Source organism: Peromyscus leucopus, chromosome 2 (genome assembly GCF_004664715.2).
Source record: "Peromyscus leucopus breed LL Stock chromosome 2, UCI_PerLeu_2.1, whole genome shotgun sequence".
Taxonomy (NCBI): Eukaryota; Metazoa; Chordata; class Mammalia; order Rodentia; family Cricetidae; genus Peromyscus; species Peromyscus leucopus.
Window position 1 is genome coordinate 115717660 of NC_051064.1, and position 19884 is coordinate 115737543.

Sequence of the window (19884 nt, forward strand, 5' to 3'; positions counted from 1 at the left end):
TTTCTGTTCACCATAATCGAAAGACATAGGTTAATTTCTTAGACTTGGTAAACAACCTAAAAATATGTTTAAGATAAATGAATAAACAAATAAAACAGGCCTTTTGTCAGATGATTTAGTTTAGACAGGTTGCTGACTGTAAATTCCATCTGGGTCTTGTCATTTTCATGAGATTCTTATGGCAACCAGAAATGTGTAGAGTTTCGATTATTAATGTATCATTTGAAACTGGGATTAAAACTGAAAAGAGCTTTTATTTTTCTGTTATATCCTCTTCCATTTATACCTAACAATATTGTTTTCCTCTTTTGTTTTCAACTAGCCACAAGCTCAGACATACAGATTCTTATGCATTCCCCTAATACCAAAGGTGTGATGTTGGAGTGTCATTCAGGAGGTTGGTTCCCACAGCCTAATATGGAATGGAGAGACAGCAAAGGAGAGGTCATTCCAGCAACATCAAAATCCCATTCACGGGATGGAAACAAACTGTTCAACATGACAATGGCTCTTTTTATTGAAGCCAATTCCCACAGGAATGTCACTTGCTATCTTCAAAATCGTCTAACTCACCAAGAAGAAAGTATAATTATCATCCTATCAGGTAAAATGTGTGTTTGTTCTTCAGTAAGAGCCATTGTCACACATACTTATCATTCACTTCTTCCTTGACTTGGTTCTCAAGGCCTTACTTTCCCCTGACCTTACTCATTACTTAGGTTGACTCTCTTAATTTCTTTGACATATTTATTTTCTCACTCTATAGTCTTAACTATTATAGTTTGCTTTTCTGTCACTAAGATAAAACATCATGTTCATAAGCAAGTTGGGGTTGGGGAATAGTCTGTTTGGATTACACTTCTACATCTTAGTTCATCATCAAGGGAAGCCAGAGGAGGAGCTTAAAGTAGGAACTTGGAGGCAGGAACTGAAGTAGAGACCACAGAGGAACACTGTTCACTGGCTTGTTCACAATGCTCCCACTGCTTTCCTATAAAATCCAGAAACACCTGATGAAGGATGGCACCACCCACCTCCAGAGGCCTGGGTCCTACCAAATCAATAATCAATCAAGAAAATGTGGGCACTCATGATCACAGGCCAGTCAGATGGAAGCAATTCCTCAGTTGGGATTTCTTCTTCCCTGTTGACTCTAGTTTGTGTCAAGTCAACAAAACTAACTGGCATATTGACATGAAAGTTTCCAAAGCATAGAGTTTTGAGACCTTACTCTCTTCTGACTTCCTTTTATCTCATGGATTTCAGTACTGCCACATTCCTTAAGTTATATCTCCTCTCTCCTCTGCTCTCATCTGAAAACCCAAAAGTTTAATAAATATAAATGATCACAACAAGAACTAAACTCATGGTTACCTCCAAGCTTGCTTACTTGACTGATTTGGAGTAGCATTTCATATTTTCAGCTTCTCAGAACCAAATCATTAATGTCACCTATGACTTCCATTTTCTATCATATTCACATATACAGAGAAAAAATGCTAGTTCTATTGTTAAAATACACCAGAATCTCATTATTCCTGGAGTCCCAAGACAGATGTCTGACTCAGCGTCCCAGGTTGTGGTGGTTCCAATGATCCAGATTTAATCGCACATCCTAAAAAGAAAAATGGGTGTAAAACCTGTTGATTTAAAAAAAAAAGACAATTTAATTTTACTCTGGTCATACTGATAAAACAAGTCTAAGGATGTCCTCACAGTAACAATATAGGCTTTGAGAATATACAGATATAAATTAACAATAGCTAGAGTTGAGAGGTTTGGAACAGCCCACTGTATATTCTTCACACCAAGGTTTGTATCTATAAGGGTTGGGGGTCATTCTCCATTTGGTGTAGACCTAGAATCATGGGATTTAAGATGAAATTAGAAATCCAGCAAGCCAGGAAAGAATGAATCAGAGAGACAAAATAGTCAGGATAATAATTGGATCCTCCTTCTTCATCATTTTTAACTACCTTTTTACTGCTGTCTAAGCCTGAATTATGGATTATGATTTAGAAATATCACTCTAAAAGTCTCCTGCTTCTTTTCTAGTTTATGATGGTATATCCTGAATGTAGGGATAGGATGAATTACTTAAACTACTGTCTGTGTTAAGTACCCTGAAATTGCTACCTTTTTAGTTATAGTTAAACATCCTCATTTTTTTTTCAGTTATCTGTGTCTCTGTTTCCTTCATGGCCTCACCTCCCAATGTTCTCCTTCTCTACTTCCTCTATTCAAACATCCATGTAGATGAGCTCTACCTTCAAATTTTTTCTCTAGTTGTTTCTTCTTCCAGCATAATGTAATTCAACTAACTTTCTTACTTCCTTCAATTCCATATTCAAATCTCATTTCCTCATAAGTATTATCTTGCTGGCCAACCTGAAGCATACAACCTGCCTGCCTCACTCACCTGGTGGTGCCTGTTCCTTACTAGTTTAACTTTGCTTCCTTTCTTATTAGTCCCATGTTCATCTATTGTGCAATTGTATTATTATGCTATTTCTCTGTATCTGTATCCTTTCTAAAAAATAAATAAATCCTTGGTGATTTTATATACTAACCCACCCAACTGCTTCAAATATGTGGTGTCACATTGTAATTAAACAAACAAAACATGATACTTTAAAGGAATTAAATAAAAGCAAAAGAATGTGTTGCAAGCATGCATTAGTATTGGTATCTATCCATGAAATAAAACAGATAGCTTCTAGAAGAGACTTTCAAAAGGATTTAAACACCACTAATTTGATATATATATATATATATACATATATATATGTGTGTATATATATGTATATGTGCATATATATATGGAAAGGTAAAAATTGAAATATTTGTTAACTTATTACAACTTCATTGAGTAACAAAATGTATATTTTATGATCTAATACTTTCCTTAAGTTTTTATGAACTCTAAACAACATGTATTAAAATAATTGCAATAAACACAAAGTTTTGTGTTCACAACATACAAAAATTAAGTTTGATGACAAAGAAAAGATCATAATCAAATTTAATCATGCAGGAATTCATTACTGAATGACTGGCAAGTGGGCAAAGTTCCATTTGGAGCTCACTGGGTTACAAGGCATGAGAGCTTATCTCAGAGACTAATACCTGAGAATTACATGTATGACAGTAACAGCTCAGTACAGGTTTAAATCACAACAAACAAACATTCAAAATGATGTAGGAGAATTCTTGGTGGTCTCTAAATAGCCTCCTGCTAGACACAATGACATGTTTTAGATGGTGTAGAATTTTTATCTGGGAAGAAAGATGTGAAAATTCATATGAACTAGAGCAAAGAAACACTTACACAAACTTAAGTCACCAGATATATTCAGGAACAGTAGTCCCAGATCCAATGAGATGAGTGCACTGAATAGAGCATGACACATAGTATGGTACTTCAGACATGAGTACTGCAGCACTGAGTTGAACTGACTTTATAATTCTCCTTGGAAGCCTGCATCTGAGCATTGGGGAAGATTTAGCTCTGCCTCTTCCTTTTCACCTAGGAAGTTTATGAGGCAGGATGGATGGGAAGAAATGAGAGAAGTGGCCTCCACATACATTTTCATCAGCCTCACTCTAAATCATGTCCAACTTATTTTGACTCTGGACATGGCCTGCTCTTTACCCAACCCATCACAACTGCTCTCTATACTTGCCTAGACCTAATATTCCAAGGTAGTAGAATGTTAACAAGCTTGAGATGAGTCACTATTCTTAACTAGTTAGTACAAGCCAAGTGTTCTCAGTGATAAGATTTGTCACTCACATTACAGGTGAACTGTTTTCATGGAGAAGTATTTGGATGTGGATTCTGAGTATAATAGCACTTGTGCTGGTACCCTTCCTCTTGACTTCCTGTGTTCAGCAACGTCTCACATGTGGTAAGTAGGTTTGAGTGGTGTGTAACAAAAGTGGAAGAAGAGGACATAGCTAAAGCTATCCAATCATTGCTTCCCAAGCCAGTGTACCCAGGAAGTCCATAACTCTTGGGTCACATGTTATATAGGACCTTTCCCACTTTTCAGTCACACATTCTCTGCTTTTGCTGGTGGAATTTCTCACAATGCTTTTTAGAAAAGGTGGTGCTGCCTTTAGTCAAGTTGAAACCTCTTTTACCTTTGGTGACTGACATCCAAGTTGACCAGGGAGTGTAAAGATGTAACATGGATCTTATCACCTATGCTGGAATGAGCCATTTACTAATATAGCTACCTATCTTTGAATCAGTCAGGCTCAAGCAAGTAACAACTTACCCATTACCTTGTAAATAATCTCAAATAAACTCATTCATTTACTAATCATTCACATGGAGTCTTTGGTCTGTCATGGGTGCCCTGTTTAAGCGAATAAGCTTTTGTTTCTGTCTACCCAGGAAATGTTGTGTAGGAATGGTTGCCCAGCATGTATAATAGGCAATTTGAGGCTGATCATTCTGAGGGTAAGGCATCTACTTAGGTCAGTATCAATATCAATACCTTTTCCTATATGATATGGGATAATTAGCCTGTTTTCTGTAATAACAGTTGCACGCTCACAGTGATAATCATAAATCATGCAACTAATGCTGAGATACCTGAGTGTAGAGCATCCTTTAGGAGGAATGTTCTTAGTGTTGACATCTTCCTTTATATGACATCAGGTAGAATGCCTCATTGATGAATGGAGTCTGCTTCATGTAAGTATGGAGATGTACCCCAGATGCCTGGTGGACTATATATTGCAATCTCTGAAAGTAACTCATACATATTTTATAAGAAAGCTCTGTCAGCATTCACATGCCTTTGTTGTGGGTGATATGGCTCATCTGTGTGCCCAGAAAGAATTTTGTCACATGAGTGAGGGATGAATATATTGAAAGACATAAGGATGTTGCTATTCTCCACACTAGTCTCAGATTTGACAGGAAAAGAGAAACAAAGGGAGGATGAGAAGATGTCAATGTGCAATGTCAGTGTTACAGGTAGAAGGAGGAAATGGGTTAGATCTTTGCTAAGGAGCCCTCCCTTGGAACAAAAAAAACCTTAGAAGCCACTGTAAGAAATCAAGTGATTTGGAGAAAGAATTTGAGATAATGATGATAGAATATACCCATCAAGTATGATTTTCAGTATCAGGAGAGGAAGTCAATGAAATTATGGTTGACTGAAATCTGAATGGCTTAAAATTGGGAAGACTTTAAAACAAGATGAATTTATCTGAACCCAGATTATGAAGCTGTGGGATATGGGAGCAAATGGGACAATGTAGGTATCACAGAACTAGAGAAACAGTAAAGTAACTATCCATCCTGCATTACCTGAAGCAATACAAGGACATCAGTCTAGATGAACTGACTCACAGAAGACATTGGGAACACTTAACTGTCTCAAACCAAGATTACTAAAAGTATCAGGGATTTGAAGACAATAGAAGAAGGATAGGCATCACCAAAGAAATTTTGTATACAGGAGGTGGTATCAGTGCCCAGTTTACCAGGCTAGTTTGAATCTGTTTGTAGAAAATTCAAAGAAAAAGTTAACTCAGCTCCTAGTCTGGAACTTAAAAATCTTTGCTGAGCCCCATGGTGGGATGTGATTTCTGTGAGGCAGAAGAGGCTTTGACAGATCTGAATTTAAATTGATAATTAAATTGGGTTGTTAAAGGGCTAATGCAATGAATATATGAAAAACAGGGGAAGTTGTAGACAAAACGGTCTGCTAGGTTCAATCAAAGGAAAATGTGATAACTGGAATGTTAGGGGAAATTTTCCTCAAATTATCAAATGCTATATACCAGTGAGCTTCTAGAAGGCCTTAACCCTAAGAAACAATTCATTGAAGGCATAAATTATAAAATAGCCTAAGAATACTATTGATCTTATCATAGATATGGGCAATTATCCTCTGCAAGAATATGTGATGCATGTTTCTCCCATGAAATAAGTAAACTACAAGTGAAGATTTTCATCTATAATTTTTCAATATTCAGATATGGCTCATGAAGAAACAGGGATGTGGTGATGGCTCAGAGATGGTCAGAATGAGGGAGCCAGCTGCAGCAGTAGGCACCGAAGGCTATTACCCTGTTCTTCCTTAACCCTGAACCATGATGAGCAGCACAAATAGTACAGCCTGGGATCATCAAGTGTAGAAAGATCCACAGGACCTGTGCAATAGCAGCATCCCAAGAAGTGGATGCCAGATGCATTATGGAATATTATTGGATTGTAGTGGGCTAGATGGGTAGTCCCTCCTCTACATTCACTTTGTACCAGCGTTGCTTTTTATAATGAAATAATTGATACAAATGATGGGGCCTTTTCATGCTATATTCATCCTAGCTCATGTTTCTCTGTTAGTGTTCTTTTACCTCTCTAGAATCAATTGACTCTTGCTTGAAGTGAACAGTAGTGAGCCTTTAAAGACCTTGTCTACCATCTGTAAAAGAGATTTCACTGGGTAAGGCTAACTCACACGTATCTCAAAAATTTTAAATAGCATTTGGGAAAACAACAGTTAAGGAGATTTTTGCAAGCACCCATGTGTAAGTAAAAAAAAAAAAAAAAGACACTGATAGGAGCCAAAAGGATATTAGATGAAATTCTCATTGTCATAGGAATACTAAGTCTGTAGAAAGCCATTGAAGCCAATAAAGTCCTAAGTCTTCACAAATCACAAGGGCTATTTCAACTGCTGTTGGTTTTGACAAAACTAAATGATAGCACTTGTTGCTAAAGACACTGAACCCTTTTGTTATATAACATAAATATCAGGAGAGGGCAGAGCTGGAAGCTCCCTCCCTAACTGCTGGCTTTCATAGCACCAGACAATGCTATGTAGAATAGTATTGTTTTCATAAACAGTCATGAAATGCCCTACAAATTGCAAACTAAACACAAGTGTTTCTATCCATAGAGTACTTCTGCTACTAGAATGTAGATGGAAATTTTTCTTTTGCAGTCTCTGTGGAGACTTGTAACTGTCCAAGCTCCTGGGAATCAGTGGCTTTTGCTATAACAAGTGACTCAAATCTCAGCCATAAAGAAATAATAATAGACAACTCTCTCCAAAGATCAGAAAATGCCATAAGAGTGAATTAAAAGAATATAAGAGCTGGGGAAAGGTGTGGAGTATTGTGTAGCTCTTTCCTTTAACTAGAAAAAAACTCTTCCTAGAGAGTGAAGGAAGACTCATACACTTAGGAAGCTAAGGAAACTTAAAGGGATCAGAAAGCTCACACAACTTACGAATATCATGACTCACATCTTCAATATTGCTTACAAAATCAGTAAACAACTTCTAGGGAGAAAAGCTTTTCAGTGGAAGTTGCCTGTAAGTTGAGCATAGAGCTCCAGGGAAGCAATTTTCATGACTCACCATTCATACTGAGAATGATCCTTTAGTTATACAGTTACCCTTGGGTCAGCCATGGTCCTGCAAGTAATCCCAGGAAACTCACTGATCCACCAAACTGGACTTGGTGAAATAATTTCTTTGTTCTATTGTAGACATCATATATGGGATTGTTATTTGTTCACTTCTCCCCATGACAATGTATACAGCAAGATACCTTGGAGACCTCAAAACAGAACTCTGATATGCCCCCGTATTACCTGTCCTGGGCATATACTCTCAAAGACTCCAAGTCACCATACAACTGAGATAATTATACAGCATGATTTATTATAGCATTTCTCAAAGTAGCCAAGTATGAGATCAGTATTGATGTATGAGAACAAAGGAGTAGATAAAAATATGTGAGAATGTGGTATGCATGCATAGTGGAGTTTTATTCAAGTATAAAGAATAGAATTGTCATTGGTAGGACATAAAGTGAATGAACCAGAAAACTGATATTTTTTAACTAATATAACTCAGAAATACAGATAACACAATTTTCTTCCTTTGGGGATTATAGTTTATATAGACACAAGAAACTTTTTAAAGATGTGTGAAGTGAGTGTAAAAGAAATAATTGTTTGGGAGATGAGGAATACTAAATTGAGGGGAGACAAAAGATTTGGGGGATATTTCCAATGGTTATGATATATCTGACTGAAAATATTTTAAAGAAATTCATCACTAATTCTGATGAACATGCACCAATAAAAATCAAAATTCTCAAACTCATACCCGTTTTTTGCCATAGCTCTAAATCTCAGAAGTACAACCAGTCCCTCTAAATCACCTCCAATGGATGCAGTATTTCCATCACGTAAGGATTGGATATGAATGTTTTTGTATGTTTCTGAAGTATCTGATTTTTCTTTATTACATTTCTAGCTGCTCTTGTGAACACTGCTATCTGAATGAAACAGCTGCCATTTCCAACTTCTTTTGTTGGTTCATAGGGAGGGCCCACTCATCAGAAAGCCACAAATTCAAAACTCTTTCTGTGCTAGATACCCTGTAGAGATTAATTGTCTCAGAAGTTTTATTTTTATTGATATGACCCAAGATTTTTATATCTTTATTTGCAAATAAGATGTTGGGGGGGATGGAGGAAATCTTTTGAAACCTCAAAGCCTTCACCCAGTGAAACACCTCCTGTAACCAGACCATACCTCTTAATCCTTCCTGAAAATTCCAACAACTGAGGACAACTATAGATGAGCCTCTGGGGGCCATTCTCATTCAAACCACCAAAGTGACTATAACTCTCTAGGAGAAGAATGGAAACTACTCATAGCAGTAAATTCTCACATTATGGAAATTAAGGTCTCTCAGGCAGTTAAGAAGTCTTCAGACCTGTCCTCTTTTTAGTCTCTTTCAAACCCAGAAAAAAAAATGACAATAAGAAATATATACCTCTGTCTCTTGCTGTTAGTAATGCCTACTTATGACAAATGATATAGAGTAAAGGTTAGCTACTTTCCTCTGGGCCTTCTAAGTCTCAATCCCAAACCTGTCCCACGTTAAAAACAGCTATCCCCTTTACTACCATCCTATTATATACCAACCCTAAATCTTTCTTCTTCTATGAACACAAGGAGAAAGATTTTTTTAAAGCTCTTACATGAGTACCCTAATATTACCCTCTCTATTGATTTCCAAATCACCCTGGAAATTGTCCCTTTAGAAACGGAAGGGGGAAATGATGGAATTATATTATAATTTCAAAATTAAAAGAAAAAATTTAAAACACAACTTTAAAATAACACACACACACAATAGCTCTTGCTTTCTGGATGTATTTTTTTCCAATGTAAAGTGCCTCTACACAAATATCTAGTAATAATAAAATTTTCTTTCTTTAGGTAGCTGCTCTGTGATAAATAGTCCTTGGAAAAAGAGTGCAATTTTATTCGTGATTTCAATGGTTGCAATTATAGGAGTCATTCTCATTTTGCATCTAAAACCAAGAGGTATGTGAAAGCCAGATGCTGGGGACATCTTGTAGAAGTCTTTTCCCACCTTCCCAACTGCCCAGTAAGACATTCAGCAACAGAAGAGTGATTGTTGACTGAACTATTATACAGGGTCAATAGACCATGAGAACACATGCCACAATGTGTAGATACAGAACCCTGAATTTTTTAAGCTTAATAGTAGATGCAGCTGATTATTTTGCTCCATGAGAAACAATTTCTTCCAAATTCATAATTTTTTTGCACAAATTCAGCAGTCATCTTTTCCCAGTTAAGCTGTTCTGATTGCTTTATACTTTTAGCACAAAGGAGATAATAATAATAAGTTTTAAGTATCTTAAACTTCTTATCAACTTAAATTTTATTTATGTGTATGGGTATTTCACCTTCATGCCTAGTGCCTGTTAGATTGCCCAAATGGTTAGTAGTCAGCAGGTGGGTTCTGGGATTTGAACCCAGGTCCTCTGAATGAGCAGTCAGTGCTCTTAACTGCTGAGCCATCTCACTAGTTCAATTGTCTTAAACTTTTGAGTCTAGATCAAACATGTTAAAAGTTCCTGCACTGAAGTAACAGGAGCTTCTGAGGCTCCAACATTAGCTGAGAAGCTATTAACAGTTAATGGATGCTCAGAAGGGTGAGTCAGTTTTCTTTGGAAGTGTGGCCATTTGTAGGTTGCCCTATGCCTCAGTGTATGACCCCACAACTTGCATATGGGCACACACATTAAACGTATTTGAAATGGGTTGTCATCCCTTTTATCTTTAAGGTTCTTTTGGAAATTATTACACAAGACACAAAACAATGAGATAAAGTGGTCCTTTATACTGCAGCAATTCTCAACCATCAGAAAACATGTATTTCTGGTAGTCTTAGAAACTGAAACAATGCACAGTGGCAAAATTATAGTTATAAAGAAGCAACAAAAATAAATTTGTGGTTGTGGATTCCTAAGACTATTGGAAATATGTGTTTGCTGATGGTTGTGACCCACAGGTTGAGAACTGCTGCAGTATAGTAAGCCAGAACTATAGCCCCAAATCATAATGCAGAATGACAAGGCTGGACTGAACTCTTTAGAGTTTTCATTCATTTTCTCCTGTAAAATGAACATACCAATAGCCTTAAGACAAATGAGAGTAAATTGCAAATTGAGCAATATGTTATCTACATAAATGAGTTTTAGGGCCTTATATTCAGAAGAACATTCTAGTCATAAAAAGACACTGTGTGATTCCACAATTATGAGGCCAAGATGTTATATATAGAAGGTAGAGTGGAGGTTTACAGGAGGTAGAAGTATGAGAAGAGATGGAATTATTGTTTTATGGATATAGAATTTCAATTTAATTTTTAATAAAAGCATTTACAGAGATGAATGGTGATGAAAGTTGTACAATATAAATATATTTAATTTTACCAAACTACAAAGTAGAAAATGGCTAGTGGTAAATTTATAAATTAATATAGAATTTTGATGAAATACATCTGTTAGTCTTTTCTCGTATGAATCTGTCTCAGTTTCATTTCAGAGATAGCCACAAACCTGAGGAGGACCATGAAATTATTCCTTACCTGAAGTTTTTCAGATAATGCATTGAGTGTCCTACATTGGAGGGTGATTTTTTGGGGGTAGATGGGAAGATACCAAACTTCCTTCTTCACAAGGATATAAACTGTCAATAAGTGAGTCTTGAGCAGATACCCCTGGTAAGAGAGGAAATGGTACAGATGGGTATCAGGAAACATGTGTAGCAGCTAGAATGTGAAGACAAAGAGGAAGATGAGGAAGGAGAGAACATGTTTCCCAGGGAATACTATGCTTCAGAATTAAATAGCCTCTTCTGTTTCACAGATCCTAATCATCTATGCACGTTCTGTTTCACTATACTCTATTTGTCCTAGAACTCTTAAGGAGCCTCACCACTAAATAAAACAGATGAAAACATAATCTATCCATGTGCTCTTCAGATAGACTACAAAGAGCAAGAGCCATGCTGCTTGAGGAGAATGGGTACCTGTGTTGTGGAATAGAATATTTATTTAATTGTTTAAAGATGTCTTGCATACATTTATGTTATATAATAATTGTTTAACTATGTAAATATGTGTTGCTCTTTCACCTTGCCTGCCTGATTGCTCTAAAAAAAAAACTGAAGGCCAATCACTAGACAGTAGAGGGATAGGCTGGGCTGGCAGGCAGAGAGAATAAGTAAGAGGAGAAATCTAGGCTCAAGAAAGAATGAAGGAGAAAGAAAGGGAGATGCCCAGGGTCAGCTAGCCAAGTAGCTTCCAGCTAGCCAGACACAGAAGAAGCAGAAAAATAGAATGTACAGAATGAAAGAAAGGAAAAAATCTCCAGAGGCAAAATGTAGAAGAAGAGAAACAAGTTAAAATAAGTTATAAGAGGTACTGGGACAAGCCTAAACTAAGATTGTGCATTCATAAATAATACACCCCTAGCTCATGATTTGGGGGCTAACAGTCCAAGAAAACCTGCTACATACCTGTTTCCTCATAACCTCTTATAGTATTGACAAAAACATGCTCATCTCTAAAATCCAGTAGGCCAAATTCTTGATTGTTCTTGTACATGTAGGAGGCATGGAGCAACAGGAACCTGAAAAGCAAAGCTACCTTTCATGTGCAATCTAGCCTTGCTCTGTTGGCTGTAACTGTCCTGACTTTTTCCTCTTTTCCCAGTTCCAGTTTCAGATCCACATTTTGAATTGGACACTTTATGGTTGGAAGATATTAGTGTGATCCTGTATGTGATGATAGTGTTCATCATCAAGCTCGTTTCAATTATTTACTTCAGATTGCAAGGTAAATATGATGGAATGGTGGCAACTCAGAAGATCTGGTTCATGTGACTGATACTCAGATGTCTAGAAGGTGACCTGTCCAGTCCTTTTGTCTCAGTAACTATAAGAAAATGCAAATGAAGAACTGTGTGTTATATAAAGGCTGGTAGATTATAGCCTCCTTCTTGGGACTATTGGGGCTTTCACTGGTATGATTATTGGTGCCTTACACAACAATGCCTGCCCCAGCTCTTATTACACAATTATGATAACCCTCCAAGGTACTTTTGGGAAGGCAGTTATTTTATCCACACATCCTGGAAAGCCTTTGTTGACTGAGCTCTTTGGAAGACTGCATTGTTTTTAAAAACTTGAATTCTAACATTTGGAGCTGAAATTTTAAAGAATACAAACATTCACTTAAATTTTAATAGTTTTCTCTTTTAAAACCATGTAACAGCCACTAGAGACCAAACCATCAACATTTAAAAGCTATGTTCATGAAGACTATATCTTTGAAGCATCCTCTAACTCATGACTAAAGCTAAAAGACTCATCTTTATTGTGTAAACATATTTTTATATGGACATAGATAAGAGTATAGAACTGATAACCCAAGAAGAAAAACTTCCATAATAGATTCTTGTGGTTTATCAATAACATACAGTCCTAAAATATTCCATTAGAAATATATGTACATGAGGCTGGAGATGTAACTTATCAGTTAAGGGCATTTGCTGCTATTTTTTAAATTACTTGTTTTGAGAATTTCATGTATGAGTACTTCATTTATGCCATTTCCTGTAGGAGAATACAGGTACTTGTGCTCACAGATAAGCACTAGGGGAAGCAGAAATATTAAAGACACAAGATTATTTCTTCGAGGGAGATATATATTACCTGTTTTCCACCTTGAGGCTGGGAAAGGAGGTTATTAATAACAGCCTGGAGACCTCTGTGCTATCTGTATGGCCAGGTCACACCAGCTCCCCCAGACTCTTATCTTGAACCTGTTTATCTCAGTCAGTCTATAGCTCTGTCCTCCAACAGGCCCTTATCATGAGTTTGTTTACATTGAATCTTCTTCCTTAGTTAATGTATAGAACCTATCTTTATGGAAGATGTCACTTGTATTTTACAAGAATTTTGATGTAATCATGTTGCTAGGTTTGTTGTTCACATGAGATTGAGTTAATTATCACTGGGAAACTTTTTTACAATGTGTGCTACCCTTACACATGCCTGAAATAAGCTACCTGGTGTCAGACTCTCGAAGTTTGAACCAACACCAGCTACTGAGTCTTGTTGAACCAAACTGCCTTCTTATCTCACACAGATGAACACTCTGCTGGCCATGGTGATAAAGACCCCATCCCAAAAACTGACACTCAAAGTAAGGAACTGGACCCTCAGAGGAGTTAAGCATTTTTTTCCTTAAATAGAAGCAGGCGATAGGAATTTGGTCCTCTCATCAGGGGTCATAACCACAACTAAGAGAATTAAACATGGTTTCTTCTCAGTCCTTTGTGACAAAGCATTTTATACAATTATTGAAATGTCTGTTAAGATCCAGAGGAGCAAACTAATCAGAGCAACAGTTCTACAACTTTGTAAAATTCAATCCTTGGTTTCCTAAACAAGCAACCATAGATCTTGTTAATTGGAAGCACATAGGTGCTAACGTTAAGAGAGCTCATGAAAGGTGAAATAACATCCCTGTTAATTATTTTGGAAGCTGGAATACAGTAGTGTTTTGCTTGGACCCGCTCAGGAAGATCATTTTAAGAGGAGGGAAGAGGGGTGGGGGAGTCTCTCCAGGATATATCTTGCATGTCTTGGCAAGGTATCCTTTTCCACTGCTTAGGTCCAGCCAGATCAGCATCTGTTGCAACATCTGAGTTCCAAGGAGTAGCAGGCAGGGTTCCATAACCCTCACCTGATCTCCCTGGCTCAGCTGTCCCCAGTGCTTAGCTTTTTGTTTTCCCTCACATTAGGAATGACATGGTAGGTTGATCAACTGTCCCTTAGGGAAAAGTTAAAACAGTCCCAAAGTATAGTACAGAAAAAATTGTAGCTAGGACATATAGACTCTTCAGTTGGTCCTTGAAAGTCCCCTGTTTTTGTAATTCACAACAAGTTAAAAAATAAAGTTTGACTATTACATGATCTCAGGGACAGAAATATTACTATGAGAACAATGGGTATCCTGCAGTCAGGGTCCCTACTCCTACTATGTTTCTTCAAGGACATTAATTATTATACTTGACTTAAAAGATTGCTTTTTCTCTATTTCTTCACATCCTGATGATAAGGAAGAGTTTACATTCTCTTTTCCTACGTTAAGCAATCAATAGCCAGTAACCTGATATCTGTGGAAAGTTTTACAACAGCAGAAAGAAAATAGTACACTATATATCAATATTATGTACATAAAGCACTTATTCCAGTGCTGATTAAATTTCCTGAGGTATTGATCTTTCCTTATATGGATGACATTCTCTTCTCCTGACCATCTAGTCAATACTTAAAAGAGTGCTTAACTTTTATGGTGGACAAACTAAAAGAGCAAAATTTAAATATAGCTCCATATACAGAAGCAATCACCTTATAGTTATTTAGGATGTATTATTACTCAACAACAAATTCTCTACTATCCTCTCAGCTTAAAACTACCCCAAAATGTACCATCAATTACTTACAAAAAAGTTTGGGCCGGGCAGTGGTGGCACATGCCTTTAATCATTGCACTCAGGAGGCGGAGCCAGACAGATCTCTGTGAGTTCCAGGCCAGCCTGGTCTACAGAGAGAGATTCAGGGCAGACACCAAAACTACACAGAGAAACCCTGTCTCAAAAAAATCAACAACAACAACAAAAAGTTTGGTTCATGTCAGTTGGGTACTTTGGCAACACTCTTTAAGTTGCTTTCCAGAAACTTTCAGTTAAATTCCACCAACACAACACTAAAAGCAGAGTGAGTCATTAGCTTTAGATAATGCTACTACTAAAATGATAGCTCACAAATCAATCCCTCACATCCTTATCAATCACTTACCCTTCCTTCCTCATCATCACCCACGGAATTGTTTATCAACAAGTAGTGGTATTATAAAAATTTGCATGGTGTGTGGGGGGGTGGTAGCACAAGCCTTTTATCCCAGCAACCAGGAGGCAGGAGCAGGCAAATCTCTGTGAGTTCAAGGCCAGTCTTATTTACAGAACAAGTTTCAGGACAGACAAGACTACACAGAGAAACCCTGTCTCCAAATCCATCATATATAGATATTACGTCAAAATTTCCACAACAATTTGTAACTCCTTATTAAAAGAAATTATAGACTTGATAATGTTGGGAAGAACACATCTTAAACAACTTACTGGTAAAGAGCCTACAGAAATCATTGTGCCACTAAATAAAGTGCAGGTTGATAATTTATTCCACACAGATAATAATTGACAGGTAGCATTAGCATGGTACTCGAAGTCTATAGATATTCAAGAGAAAGATCACCTTTTAAGATTTTTTTTAAAAGTTACTCCATGAATATTGTCTAAAATTATATCTAAAAATCCTATAGAGATCTCCTTTAATGCTTTTACAAATGGTTCTTCAAAAGGACAAGGAGTATATGTGTTATATACAAATCCCATATGTTCCACACACCAAAAAAAAAAGATTGTATCCATCCTTGATTGTACAGATCAACACTCAAAACTCAATATAATCAATCTGCTTAAATTAGATGCTCCCCAGCCATTCAGTATTTTAACTGATCTCCTGTATAAATTAGCACATAAAGAATAGAAATGCACTGAGAATGAAAACTGGTCTAACTTGAGATGTAAATTATGTTGCAGAAGGGTTATGAGTATGGAAAGGATGTAATGGAAAGATGAAAACATTTGGAATGAGGTCCTTGAAGACAGAATCTAGTAAGTGGAAAATGGACATGAATGGGACATGAAGTGTGCTTGTTCAGCTGAGTTTCCTTGCCTTGAAAATAAAAAGTAATTAAAAAATGAATCCAACCCTAATGAAAATGACAATAATGCTGAACTGCTGGCACCTCTGTCTCTAGAGAAAACAGACAGGAAAAACCTGCCTAGGAGAAGGAAAAGGAGCAAAAGCCAGGAGCAGCCATGCCTGTTGCTGGCAGGAGACTGCCCCAAAGGTTTTGTGCAAGAGTTGTCTGCTACTGAGACTGTAGGAGATGTTTTTCGTGCTGATGCTTGGTCAAGTCACACCTCCATCCAATGGTGCAATCACAGCATTAGCAACATAAGGAATTTTATCTTATCCTTTACATCAGAAATGGAGACACATTTCAGGTCTTTCATGCACCAAGAGCTCAAACACCACCCAGGTTCTTTTGCATTTACAACCAATGAAACTACATTTTCAATTTTGTATTTTTGCACAACCTAAAAATAAATGGAAACTAACAATGCAAACAGGCTTGGAAAGGATTTAAAGCAAAAATAGAGTAAAATGGAATCAAAAAAACGTTTCTTTTCTTTTTGAAAATATTTCTTCTGGATAATGCAGTAGCCAAGGAATGCAAGCATAATCGAATACTTCTCAAATTTCCCTCAGAGGCTGGAAGGGGTTCAACAAAACGTACAATCAATGGCGGTTAGATAATTTTGAGTTTTCACCTCAAATTATTTTTGATACAGCCTGAGAATCTATTACAGTAGACTGTCTCTGAAATTTAGTAAGAACCAGAGCCTTCCCATAATTTCTTCCTCCATGGAACTGTTATGCTTGATATTGTTCATGGTTTTTGCTTCATTTACAGCAGTGATTCTTAACTTGCCAGTCATGACCCATTTGGAGGGATGAACAAGCCTTTCATAGTGGTCACTTGAACCATTGGAAAACACATTTATATTATGATTCATAACAGTAGAAAATTACAGATATGAAGTAGAAATGAAAATAACTTTACAGTCGTGGGTCACACAACATGAGGAACTGTATTAAAGGTTTGCTGTATTGGGAAGATTGAAAACAGTATCAGCTGGATATGTATTTTCATGCTTGCATGAAAAAAATTCTTTTCCCCTTCATGATTTTCTGTGATTATTTCTCAGGTACTTCTGAACATCCTTTTACTTAGTAGGAAAGCCTTTTTGAGTTCAAAATTAAAGCTGTCCTAAATTTTAAAAAGACTAAATATTATATAAAAGCCTTCGACTTAAATCTTTAGAAATTAATGACCATTGTTTATTAAGTAGGTTGTGTTTGTTTTCTTTCTTTTTTAAAAAAAAAAAATGTAAGAAACGCCCTTTACAGTCCAGGCCTTGCATTTCTTTTTGTACATTAGGCCATGAATTCATATGGAATGGGCTCCAGCAGCTCAGGCTCCTTCCCTTTAGTCCTCACAAAGTGTGTTTCTCTGGGTGGGGCCGGCTAGCGCTTCAGCTGAACCCAGGTGCCTTTCTCCTTGACTTCCTTTTTCTTCTGGTTGTTCTCCTTCACCCACTTCAGGAAGCTGTCTGGGCTCTTAGAGTGTTTGATGTGCTCAATCCCCACGTTAATTCTCTTGGCAAGAATCTTGCCCTTAACTTGCTTGTTTAAAATGATGCCCACGGCATGCTGGGTGACATGTAGACTCTTCCGGTTTTGCCATGGTAACACTTACCAGGCATTCCTTTTTGAACAGTGCCCATTGCCTTGATGTCTACAATATCACCTTTCTTGTAGATTCACACATAAGTGGCCAAAGGAACAACTCCATGTTTCCTAAAAGGCCTGGAGAACATATAGCAGGTGCCCCTCCTCTTCCCTTTGTGTTCGTCATTTTGGCGAGTTACTGGAAAAAGGCTGCCACAGCCATTTTTTTAGTTTTGTGCTTTTCCTTGGTCTGACATGAGTGATCAGACTCTGGCAAAGGAGGAAGTTAGGGTAGGCCTGTCCTGTATTGAAGGCTTTTTACATTCTGTGTTTTACACAGTATCCTAAGCTTCTAGTGCATAATTAGTGGGTGGTTCTCACATCAACATATCTGTAACTAGGGCTGTCTATGTCTGAGGACTTTTCTACTGTCAAGGGTGTAGAAATCCATGCTTAGAGTACATACACTACAGGCATGCACAGTGCCAATTCCTAACTAGTCAGCTGCAGAACACTACCCCAGACATGACATGGGGCTCTGGAGGCTTCAAGAAAATACCATTGTATCACATGGTAAGCTTGACTTTCTCAAATAGCTCTTTAGACATTTCTTTTCTAGGACTTTCATTACACCTAAATATTGATAATGGTCCTGCTTGTACTGACAAAGGCTTTAAAATATTTTACAGTTTGTAAAATATTAATCATGTTACTGAAATTCCTTATAATACATAGGATCAAGCTATTGTGGAATGACATCATCAAATATTTAAATGATAGATTTTAAAAATAAAAGGGGGTTATACACACTCACATAAATCCCTTTATACTACACTGCATTTAGCTGTGTTATCTTTAATTTTTTTCACTTTAAAGGATAATGCTTTTTTGGCTGCCCCAAAGCATTTTTCCCTAAAGGAGATACAACCTAAAGTATGTGTTGAATGAAATGGTCTAAAACTAATCAATGGAAATGACCTGCTATTCTTGTAAAATCAGTGTAAGGTTATACTTATGTCTTTCCAGAAAATGAACAAAGTTCCCAATGGCACCTGCTTCAATGTATCCAATCAAGACAGCATCCCAGAGAAGGAGAAAGAGGAGAGGGAGTGGGAGAGAGAAGGAGAAGAAGAAAAAGAAAAAGAAGAAGAAGCAGCCAATAACTGGGGAGACATCAAGACTTAACTCTCCCAGCTGAGATTTTGGAGAAACAATGAGGTCACAAGAAGACAGTTTTCCCTTTTCTTGGCCCTCTGTTAACTATTCCTACAATTCCCTTATGCTTGCCTATATTAGTTAGACTAGCCACTAGGTATCATTGACCTCTACTACAGCCATTATTTTCTCTTTTAAAAATTAAAAGGGGGGTGTAGGAGACATGTAGGTACTTGTGTTCACAGAAAAGCACTAGGGAAATCAGGAATATTAAATACATGAGGTTATCTCTTCAAAGGAAGATTTGTATTACCTGTTTTCCACCCTGAAGGCTAGGAGAGAAGGTGATTAATAGCCTGGTGACTTCTGTGCTATCTATATGGCCAGGCCACACCACTTCCTCACACTCTTGAGCCTGTTTATCTCAAACAACTTCTAGCTCTGTCCTCCCCCAGACCCTTATCATGAGCTTTGTTTACCTTGTACCTACTTCCTTAGTTAATATATAAGACCTATGTTTATGGAAGATATCACTTGTACTTTACAAGAATTTTGATGTATATGTCTTTAACTTTGTTTTGCAGATGGGATTGAGTTAATTAACACCAAAAATCATTTTTCCAAATTGTATTGTGCTTAAATATGGCTGAAATAAGCTACCTGGTGTCATCCTTGAAGTTTGAACCAACACTGACTATTGAGTCTTGTTAAATTAAACTGCCTTATCTCACACAGATTGACATTCTCATGGAACTGGTGGTTGTATAGGCCTCACCTTCAATTTCACTCTGTCCTTCTCATCCCTCCAATTTCTCCCACCCCCATTTCCTCACAATTTCATGGTCTCCTGCTCTTTCAGTTGTTCAGTTTCCAGCACCAACTTTGTAGTTCATCTACAACACCATTTCTAGAGTCTCTCCTGCAGTTCTTCTAGCTTC

At 37.1% G+C, this 19884-nt stretch overlaps 1 protein-coding gene and 1 pseudogene across 2 annotated transcripts in view; one reads left to right on the plus strand and one right to left on the minus strand.

Annotated features, from left to right (window-relative positions):
* The window catches only part of LOC114707428 (selection and upkeep of intraepithelial T-cells protein 2-like), a 40449-nt gene extending 20878 nt beyond the window's left edge, over positions 1–19571 (plus strand). The window contains exons 4-10 of one of the 2 annotated variants that reach the window (XM_037202826.1): positions 323–604; positions 3801–3908; positions 8155–8220; positions 9263–9370; positions 12075–12197; positions 13512–13568; positions 18818–19571. In XM_037202826.1, coding sequence (XP_037058721.1) covers positions 323–604; positions 3801–3908; positions 8155–8220; positions 9263–9370; positions 12075–12197; positions 13512–13568; positions 18818–18954 — 881 coding nt within the window. In that variant the 3' untranslated portion in view covers positions 18955–19571. The remainder of the gene's footprint in view (positions 1–322; positions 605–3800; positions 3909–8154; positions 8221–9262; positions 9371–12074; positions 12198–13511; positions 13569–18817) is intronic. The other variant, XM_037202827.1, reaches the window with a different exon arrangement.
* LOC114707434 lies at positions 17483–17987 on the minus strand (annotated as a pseudogene).
* Positions 19572–19884: the final 313 nt, after the last annotated feature.